This window comes from Ammodytes marinus, assembly GCF_949987685.1.
Source record: "Ammodytes marinus genome assembly, chromosome: 17".
Taxonomy (NCBI): Eukaryota; Metazoa; Chordata; class Actinopteri; order Uranoscopiformes; family Ammodytidae; genus Ammodytes; species Ammodytes marinus.
The window spans coordinates 12,442,022-12,452,615 of NC_137221.1; the positions used below are offsets into that span (position 1 = coordinate 12,442,022).

The following is a 10,594-nucleotide window of genomic DNA, read 5'->3' on the forward strand; positions in this document are numbered from 1 at the left end:
AGAAGCACCGGGCGGAGGCCAATAAAAACCTGCGGATCCCTGCAGGGAAAAAGAGCAAATGTCAAAGCTGTCATGATAAAATGATTCTATACATTTTTATTTACAAATTCAATTTATTTGTAATTAGGGAATGTTATCACCAGCTGTGGATCTGAATTAGAATAGTGTAAAAAGCCACTGGCAGAACGGTGTGTTTCTGTGTGTGTTTCATTTACCAACTCTTTGGAAAAAATGCACATTTTTAGGGGGGCGCTCATGGCACAGTGGTTAGAGCGTCCCCCCTAGAGGCTCAGGCCTCGCAGCGGACCCGGGTTTGAAACCGACCCTGGTCAGTTCTCTGCATGTCTTCCCCTCTTTGCCCCATTTCAACTCTGTCTCTCCAAATCTGTCTAATAAAGAAAAGATGCTAAGAAAATAAAATGCCAATTTTTGGGCTTTAGGTCTACTTTGCAGAGTAACCCCAACAGCCAAAGCGAGGTGGAGACGGTAGACAACCGCGTGCAGGTCCTCAAGTCCGTCCCTGTCAACCTGTCGCTCAGCAACGAGCAGCAGCAGCAAGAGGCCAAACGGGAGCAGTACATCAGCCCCAGTGGTCCCGGGCCTGGGTCCACTGCAGGGGACGGAGGCTCGCCAGCCGTCACAGTGGTGAAGGCGGAGATGTACCCACCGGTCTTCATGACGGGGGCGGGCCTTCACTACCGGGTGGAAGGGGAGGAGGAGCCGGCCAGGGTGATCTACGAGCAGAGTTCCTACGAGGTGACCACAACTGTCAATCACAGCCACAGCGCCTATGTGTCTAAAGATGACCAGCAGAGTCCTCCAGACAGCCCCTACGAAGATGAGAGAGACGCGGTGAGAAAGGACATCTAATACAGTACAGACTATACTGTTGTTGTCGAGGAAAAAATACAGCCTAAGATGGTGTTTTACTTGATGGGCTCACGAGAATAACCACAAGAGAACAAGAGTTGATTCAATTAATAGGAAGGAATGAAAGTACTGTATATTTCATCTGCACAAAATCATGTTGATTTTTTTTTAAGACTGCCCTAGTCTTTTTAAGAATTTATTTAGAAATGATTCATATAAAGCTATTTATAAACTCACTTTTTATAACTTATCATGACTTTTACACATATTAAACCCATGACCAGGGCTCACCACTAGTACAATGCTTTTTTTTAAAGGGGCCGATAATCTTTAATAGTACACTACACGCAAGGGTGGAGCTGTTGTGTAATGGTACGTGGAGACCGAGACATTTTTAAATATGATTCACTGAGAGTCCAAAGGTTGAACACCTGAACAAGAATCTACTAGTAGTTGTTAAAATGGTTCCCTGTCTGCTTGTGAATGGTTATTTATAACAATATTGTATATTTTCTTCCTTCCTAATTTTCAGCATTGTCTAATCAGTTCCTCTCCGCCTAAATTAACTTGTCATTTGGGCCCAAATAATTTCCTCTTTCTGTGTGTTTTCAGCGTTCTCAACAGAAGTACCACACACCTTCCTCTCTGGCTACAGATGAATTCTTATTTCACCAGGAAGGAGTGTAAGTCACTTGCTATAACAGCACTGCTTTCCATCTACTCTTACCATTATTTATTTACAATGACTTGAGATGATCCATAAAGGAACGCAAAAGTGTGTGTTGTTGTACCCCAATCCTACCATGTTATGTCTAATCACATAGCGTGTGTGTGTGTTTGTGTGTGTGTGTGCGTGTGTGTGTGCGTGCAGTGACAGCTTCCAATACACACTAGACGCTTCTCGCTCGCTGCGTCAAAAGCAGGGCGAGGGACCAATGACCTACCTGAACAAAGGCCAGTTCTACGCTGTGACACTCAACGAGCTGAGTTCCAACAAACGCCTTCGTCACCCCATCAGCAAAGTTCGGGTGAGCGGATCAATCTAGCTTCATGTCTTTATATATATTTATTCTCATTTAATTTAGCCTACAGGTCCCACAGGGCAAAAGGTCAGACAGGTTGCCAGATGAGGGACAGTAAATCACTTTATGAAGAGGTTAAATTGAAAGTTACTGCACCCAAAATGTTATATGGTCATAATCCTTCACTACACAGGGATACTAGGTGGGGATAAGTCATCATTTCAAGAATTGTCATCTTTCCCCCCTTTTCTCAGAGTGTGATCATGGTGGTGTTCAGTGAAGACAAGAACCGAGACGAGCAGCTTAAATATTGGAAGTACTGGCACTCGCGGCAGCACACGGCCAAACAGAGAGTCTTAGACATCGGTAAGACTCACTTCTTACTTACTCCCAAGGCTTTCTCCATGTTTATGTGGGAACGACCGTGAATTCTTCGTTTGATTCTAATGAACGACCCAAGACACAGTGACAGATGTATTGTTATTGCAAATGCTGGAATGCTATTTGTTAATAAACATACACTTGAATGTTCTAATGTCTAGGTGTTGCTGAGATACACAACATAAATCCTCTAATTTCCTTGACATTACTTTGGAGATTGAGCAAAACACTGTTATGAGATTTTTTTTTTTTTTACTTTCTCTCTCACACATGTACCTCTCGATATATTTCTGCCTTAAACCTTTAACTTTTTTGTCAGTTTCTTTTTTGGGTTGATGGATTTGAATTTGACCCAAGCTTCTTCTAGGCCTTGTTGAATGAGTGTGTGTGAGAAGCTCGTAGGCGGTTTGCATTTTGACAAGCTAGGGCCTGCTAACCAGGCAGAGAGTCAGAGGTATGTGGGAGAATTGGGGTGGATGGGAGGCATGTGCACACTCACACACACACACAACTGTGCACAGCTTGTTGGGACAGGGCGAGGAATGCTAGGCACACTGTTGCTTTGGCTTTTTTGGTCTGCTCAAAGAAATTCTTGCCCAATTTAGATCGTCATCTTAAATCCTTTATTTACATCATACAAATCTTAATCAAGCACAATTCCGTCACACATCTTTATATCTGTTACAACAGTGGTTCCAAGAGTGTTACAAAATGTGTTCAAGCTGTCGCAAGGGTGGTTAGGGCTGTAGTAGAAGAGAGTAGTTTCCTCTAATATTAACTTTTCTTCAGATTTCCAATTTTTGAATACAACATAGCCTAGGCTACTGTTTGCTCTTTGGGCCTGTGCATTTTCTGAGCTGGAAAATCTCTCTATTATTTAATATAGGATTGGACTTCGAATTGGGTCTCAAATAGACTAGATAATAGAAAAAAAGCTTTTTTTCTATTGGAAAAATATGCTTATGTGCTTCCTCAGTTCTGTTACCTTTAGCTAGCCTCGCTAAAGGTAACAGCACCTACCAAAACCTGTAATGCTCCCTCACATAACCACAAATTGACATGTTTACACTTTGTCTTTAGTACTGATGAAGGAAGGAGATATTTATAGATAATGTTAATTAGCTAGCTTTGGGCAGTGCCCTGCTAGCTGCTCCCAGCCGTTTCCAGTCTTTATGCTAAGCAAATCTAACTGGCACCATACAGTGTGTATGTACAGACATAATGTGAGTGGTATCAAACTTTTCATTTAACTCAAGCAAAAAAAAAGAAAGAAGAGGAAGTGCGTTATCTTTTTCAGCCTGATTCTCTTTCGGCATTCTGTTTGGTATTTGCCAGTGTAATGAGTCTGCATTATTTGGTTTGACTTGTTTGAATATCAGGTAGATGGATAGATAGGCCTAGTTTGTGTGCATCACTCAAACTGCTCAGTAGGTCAAACGCCGGACCCCTCCACCCTCCTCAAAGCAAGGTTGGTCTTTCGCTGGATGCAGCCTGAAACCTGAAGCTGTCCACAGAGCTGATTTGAATGGGGGGTGGGGGGTTATCATGCCCCTGGGCCGTGGCGTCACAGAATGGATCATTTGAATGGGGGGTTGTTTGACAGGGGATTCTGGCAGATAGGCATGTCGCTGCATGCCCCCCTGCTGCTGCTGCTGCTGCTGCTGCTTTGTGCACCTGCTAAAAGGACCCGGAAGTGTCACTGTAACGGCAGGTTAGGATGATGGAGGAGGTCGGAGGTCGCTCAAGGAGAGAAAAGAGATTTGACTGAAACAATTGTTGTAGGATCAGTCGCCTCGACTGATATACAGACAGACTGAAGACTGTTGTATGTTGGTATCACTAACTAAAGTGGCAAGTACTATGTTTCCTCAGAAGTTGATTAGTTTGGGACTATTTGCAGCTGCGGATTAATACTATTTGGAGCTCTAGTACTATAGGGAGGATGTGCATGTGTTTTAACAGTTTTTGGGAAACAATAGGGTTTCATGGGACAGAAGAATAAAGCTTGGGATACATAATTGTTAGTTGTTTTTTTTCATGGGACTTTTTCTTTAAATGAGCTTAAAAGCTGGCATACTTGGGTTGTGATTTGGAGACCACTGATCTATATCAGCTCTACAATGTGCTACCCCCATGAGCAAACACTGCTGCTACTCAGACACGGCCTTTAACATCTCGAGAACTACTTCTAATTAACTTTTTTCAGTAATTGAGGAAATAAATATTGTTGTTGTTTTCCACTTGAGCATCAGTGCTAAAGCCACAGCTCACCCTCTAAGATACGATAGAGGACCCTACATTTAAAGTCAATCCAGTCGCACAGGTCAACAATAGACAGCCAATTGGCTCACCTGACTGGCTTTCAATATGGAGACAGATAGCCTCCTGTGTTTCCTCCCGCTGCCTTTGAAACCCTTTGAGTGATTGTTTGCCCAAGCAGATAAGGTTTTATCTCGTAAAATTTAAGCGTGCCATTTGATTGCTTATCTTAACAAACAATAGCTACCTGCTTGTGTCATTTATTGACCTATTTGTGTTGTGGCCGGGAGATATGCTGGTTGATTACGTTTATTTTACACAGCAGATATCGGAAATTATTATGTCAATATGACATATTTTTGGAGTGTGCTTTTATTGCAGGAGTGTGTATATTTGAAATGTTCTTGTGGCGAGCAGACTAATAAAACAATCCGTCCATTTCTGTCCTCACAGCTGACTACAAGGAGAGCTTCAACACAATCAGCAACATCGAAGAAATCGCTTACAACGCCATATCCTTCACCTGGGACGTGAACGAGGAAGCCAAGGTACAAAGCAGGTTGTTGTTGCATCAGATAAATGCCACTGTAATTTTCCAAAGAAACCGGTTCTCTATATTTACTATTGCTGGAGGCTTGTTGTAGACATAAAGCAGTGGGACAGGTTTCTTTTCTGCTGATTCAGGTGTTGGCAAACAAATCAACTTGCTCGACAAATTAAGTGGCTTTTGACTGTGATGCAAGCATCCAAACCCGTAGTCTTCACCAAAGTTCAAGGGCCCGATGGTGAATTCAATCATCAGCATTTAGTTATAAGACAAGAACTGAAATATTAATAAGAAACTTCCTTTTCAACTAGGCCTGTTTTGGACTCTCTTGTCATTAAATGTATGGGCAGGGTCGTATGATTTCTGCTGTTTGTCTTCTTTGTCTTTTGTGAAGCCCACTCCTTTGTGGACACTCCTTAGATGGAGCCACATCACTGTTTGAACTCCATAGGACCCCAAGGGCCAACACACCGATCCTCATCCCCACCCTCTGTTGTTTGTTTTGCCCTCATTTCTGTGTGAATGCGACCGACTATGTGTGGGTGTGTGTGTGTGTGTGTGTGCATGTATGGGAGTGTGTGTGTGTGTGTGTGTGTGTGTGTGTGTGTGTGTGTGTGTGTGTGTGTGTGTGTGTGTGTGTGTGTGTCATTGTATTAGCAGCCCAGGGACAAAGACTGCTGGAGTAAATCCAACCACACTTCTCTGGGCCAATATTGACTCTTTCTTTCTCTGTCTCTCTCTCTACGTCTCTCCCTCCCTCTCTCTTATCCTGTGCGGCTATTGAGCTTAGAAATATCAGGTGTGTAACAGGTGCTGTACGTCTAAAAGGGAAGTGAAGTAATTGTTTGAAATGTTTTCAACCATTTCTACACAGGACATTAGATGTTGGCAAATTCTCAATATAAATAGGACACCTTAAAGAGTTTGATGAAGTTAACTTTAAGGGACTTTTCTTTTAATCATATAATGTCTCAGGGAAAGTTGTGCTTCTAAACCTGCTTGACAAGTTATCAATACCTCTAAAGTAAATATGAGTATGCAGTGTTCAGGGATGACTGTAAACAAAGAGGGAACACCTCAATGGATTCTAGATTAAACATCACATAGTTTAAAGAAGAAGTTCATGGTCCAGCTTCCAAAGGAAGAGATGACGTGCAGCAAACATTGAGCATAAGCCGTGATCACAACCTTAGTATTTTTGCTAATTTTGCTTTTGTATAAAACACATTGAATATATTTTTTCGATCGGAGAACTGTGTGCTAAAACTATACATATCATCTTCTCATTCATCATCAGTGGGCACAAATCGTCTCACCATGTTCATGACATTAATAAGAGGGGCTCGGGTCAACTGTCTTAAATGAGTTGAAGAACTATAGCAGAAGTTATACCTCTTTGCTGTGGAGACACTTTTGAATTATTGAATAATAAAGTCAAGGTTTTACTCATCAGACCGTCATCAGGGAAAGTCTTAGAGCTTGTTATGGCTGAGTTGAGATGATCATGCAGTCTCTGAGAGATCTGAGTGGTACCCACTTAGGTTTTAAAAACGATTGAAACGCATGAAAGAATGAAAATCTCATCTCTCACATTTACACATCTCTTAATCTAATATCCATCCTCTGTGTTCCCTGACAGATCTTCATCACAGTCAACTGTCTGAGTACGGACTTCTCCTCTCAGAAGGGGGTGAAGGGTCTTCCTCTGATGATCCAGATCGACACTTACAGCTACAACAACCGCAGCAACAAGCCGCTGCACAGGGCCTACTCGCAGATCAAGGTCTTCTGTGACAAGGTGAGAAAGCACTGCCCCTACATCATGTATTATGTTATCATTACGTGGAAAAGTTTCGTAATTTTGTCAGTTAATTAATGTCTGGCACCATTTATAAACATGTGGGGTTTATACTGAACAGTATTAAGGCACATAGGTGCAGCAAGGGAGTTCAGTCATGTCATCAGTCCTCCCTCTAGTGGTCTTACCTGCACACTGAGCCTCCAGTTACACCTTGTACATGCAGTATGTGCACCATGTAAACATTTAAAAAATTATGTTTTTAAATGAGTATCTCCCATTAGTATTTTGAGAATTTTCTGTTCAAGAGAAATTATGTCCTGTTGTAAGGTGAGTGTGATTAAAGGAGGCTTATGGCGTTTTTCTCATACTCATGTTTATTTATTTTTTAATTCAGGGAGCAGAGAGGAAAATAAGGGATGAGGAGAGGAAACTCTTCCGCAAGAAGTCAAAAGGTTTGGGCAGCATGTTTGTTCAAATGTTTGCATCGAAATCAGAGAAAGAATTAAAGATCCAAGGGATGAGAACTGAGAACTTGAGAGGAATCAAAGGCTCTTAATGTTTTTGTGAAATCCCGTTGAACATCTCCCTCTCCTGCTTTGTAAAATAACAGTCACTACAAGGTGTCCATTTGCATGTTAAATTTAAATTCAAAGAAATTCCAATTTTGCTGAAAAACAATCCCTCCGTTCTTTTTTTAAGTCTCTTTTTAACCGGTGTTCAGGGAAAGATGGCGGCGTAGGCGTGATAGCCGCTACCAAGAAGTCAGACACCACCTATTTCAAGACCATGATCGACCTGGAGGCTCAGCCCGTACTCTTTATACCCGACGTTCACTTCGGCAACCTTCAGAGAGCCGGACAGGTATAACCTCCAGACACATTCTGTAACGAAAACGTGAACGAATGTGTCAAGAATTTCTTCAGTGATGTATTTGTACTTTTAATTAGTCCAAATAAAGGATCTGAGTGCTGTTTTGTTTTGCGTATAAACCTTAAAACATGTATGAATACCAAATACTTAATTTGCAGGTGTTTACCTTCAACACAGAGGAGATCGAGAGAGAAGGGTGAGTGTGTGCATCAGCAGGAAATTTGCATTTTACATTTACATCGGGCCTCACATGTACATTTAAAATGATAGGCTTCAAATGAAAGCATGTACGGGTACCAGTTGAACACATACAGAGTTAGTGCATGTCAACACAAATGTTAAGAAACAAACAAAAAAAAACGCATATGTGATGCTTGTTTGCTTCTGTGCACTTTCAGGAGTGTGCTGGTGAAGAGGATGTTCAGACCGTCAGATGAAGATGTGTGTCTGACGCCTCACAAACAGGTCAAAGAGGAGACACACAAGAGAGGTACAAGATGATTTATACTGCACAAATAGCAGACACTTTATTTGAAAATGTGTTAAATTCGAGCTGTCTCTGTTAGTTTGCGCGGAGGGATAATTCAGTATTTTTAAAGTGTGGTTGTATGAGGAGTTTAGGGGGACATCGCTGTAGCAGAAGTTTTTTTATACATATATAAATTATTTCTTAAATATCTGTTTAATTGTACACTAAACTGAGATTTTTTCCACTGCCTTAGTTTTGTCGCCAGACAGCCGTCTTTTTTTGTATCACTCCGCCAATCAACTACTGCGGATTATTCAAGAGACACAAGAAAAAGAAAATGAACAGCTATCTGGAGGCAAACTAAACCTGTGGAAAAAATATCAGTTGCAAGCGTACAATTGAAGGAATATTATGTTTTAGGCTAATGTAAATATATGTGGAGAAAAAAACGTTTTTCTTCTGGCCCCCTCTGCAACAGTTCAAAGCTGACTTCTTAAGCAGCAACATCTCCCCAAACTCTTTAAAGTGTGCTGAGTTTTCAGAGAACTGTTCAATTTATCAGCACTTTAAAAATTTCCTCTTAATTTTGCCTCAAAAGTTTGTGAACGGTATAGAAACTAATCATTTATCTAACAGTTTAAGTTGTTATTGTTCTTCCTCTTGCTGCAGTGCTGCTGTACGTCAGAAAGGAGACAGACGAGGTGTTCGACGCCCTGATGCTGAAGTCTCCCACGCTCAGAGGCCTGGTGGATGCTGTGAGTAATTCCTTTCCAATCAGATGTGAGCGTCAAAAGCATTATGCAATTTGTTTGTTTACAACCTGCTTTCATTTGTCATCTCTAGATATCAGAGAAGTACGGTGTGCCCACGGAGAGGATCACCAAAGTGTACAAGAAAAGTAAAAAAGGGTGAGTGAGGAAGCAGGTGGCAATTTTTAGGGGCTTGGTGTGGTAGGTTGGCCTAGGAAAGGGGGCCGACTAGTAATCACGTGGTCACTGGTTCCATCCCCGGCACCGGACACGAGGGTGTTATTTGTAACACCAGTGGGGGCTGATATTGCATCTACAGTGCCCACTATCTCTACCAGTGTGTCCTTGAGCAAGTAACCCCAAAACTGCTCCAGGGGTGCGGCACCACGGCAGACCCTGCCCAATGATCCCCTTCTTTACAACTGCATGTGTGTGTTAACGATGTATAGGAGGGGATAGCGAATACGTCATTTAAATGGCCGTTTGTAGCCTCATGTTATGCACGTGTGATTAAACTTTCACATGTTTTTGTGTGTTTGTGTGTGTGTGTGTGTGTGTGTGTGTGTGTGTGTGTGTGTGTGTCAGGATCCTTGTCAACATGGACAATAACATCATCGAGCATTACTCCAACGAGGACACCTTCGTCCTCAACATCGAGAGCTATGCGGACGCCTACAAGATCACGCTGATGGAGATCTGAAAGCCCAGTCAGCTGACCCCAAAGGGCAGCTGGGTCGAGACGCCCCTGGCCATTTGGTTTGCTGTAATCTACAAGGCTGCTATTGATTGGTTGATTAGCTGACTGACAGTATTGGAGATGGTCCAAACGGTGGCGTCGCTCCGAAACACTCTTGAGGTCAACATTGACCCCCCCCCCCCCTCTCTGACACTGTTACACTGTATGAAGCAAGAAAAATGTACCTGTGCAGAAGGGATGGGGGGGGGGGGCGTTAATTCAAAGGAGGACATTGTAGAAGACACATATGAACTGGTTTTATTTACTTCCTCACTGTGCTCATCCTCAACGCTGTGAGGTGGAAAGATGGAGTAGAGATGATTTGTATTGTGTAAAATAATTTGTACTTTTATTCCCACTTTGTACAGTCCTGTGTGTTTTTTTGTTTGTTGCCAAATAACACATCAGGAGTAGTCTTGTGAAAGGCCTGATGTTCTGTATGTAGCTGCAGATCGAATTAGTTGTCCCTAATTATAGAGTCTTTGCATGCCGGCCTGTGGTTTTGTTAGTCATGTTATTATTTATTAATCCTTTTAAAATTACATTTTGCATTCGTTTAACAAATGTATCCATCAATTTCAAGAACTTTCCACCTAAGTGACTTTTTTCAAAAAGTACCCAAGGACTTATTTTATAAATGGCTTATCTCTTATTTTTCTGCCATGTTGTACTATTTACTATACATGTCAACAAGTGTTTATTTTGTAGGACCTTTACACACGACGGTAAATACTTTTAACAACTTAAGGCAATGAATGGCACTTGGTCTTGCTTTATAGCTGTCACGTTCTTTGGTGGGTGGGAAAAAAAGAATAAAGATATAAACACAGAGATATCATTTTATTTAATAAAACATGAATAAGAGGATACAGCCATGCTTACATGATGCT

The 10,594-nt window shown here is 41.8% G+C and overlaps 1 protein-coding gene across 1 annotated transcript in view; it reads left to right on the forward strand.

Moving 5' to 3' along the window:
- grhl2b (grainyhead-like transcription factor 2b) overlaps positions 1–10,501 on the forward strand; it is a 13,372-nt gene extending 2,871 nt beyond the window's left edge. Inside the window, exons 4-16 of the mRNA XM_080044927.1 lie at positions 441–852; positions 1,483–1,553; positions 1,742–1,898; positions 2,147–2,258; positions 4,986–5,080; positions 6,719–6,877; positions 7,275–7,332; positions 7,602–7,741; positions 7,909–7,946; positions 8,149–8,240; positions 8,889–8,974; positions 9,063–9,127; positions 9,554–10,501. Coding sequence (XP_079901053.1) covers positions 441–852; positions 1,483–1,553; positions 1,742–1,898; positions 2,147–2,258; positions 4,986–5,080; positions 6,719–6,877; positions 7,275–7,332; positions 7,602–7,741; positions 7,909–7,946; positions 8,149–8,240; positions 8,889–8,974; positions 9,063–9,127; positions 9,554–9,668 — 1,600 coding nt within the window. The 3' untranslated portion in view covers positions 9,669–10,501. The remainder of the gene's footprint in view (positions 1–440; positions 853–1,482; positions 1,554–1,741; positions 1,899–2,146; positions 2,259–4,985; positions 5,081–6,718; positions 6,878–7,274; positions 7,333–7,601; positions 7,742–7,908; positions 7,947–8,148; positions 8,241–8,888; positions 8,975–9,062; positions 9,128–9,553) is intronic.
- Positions 10,502–10,594: the final 93 nt, after the last annotated feature.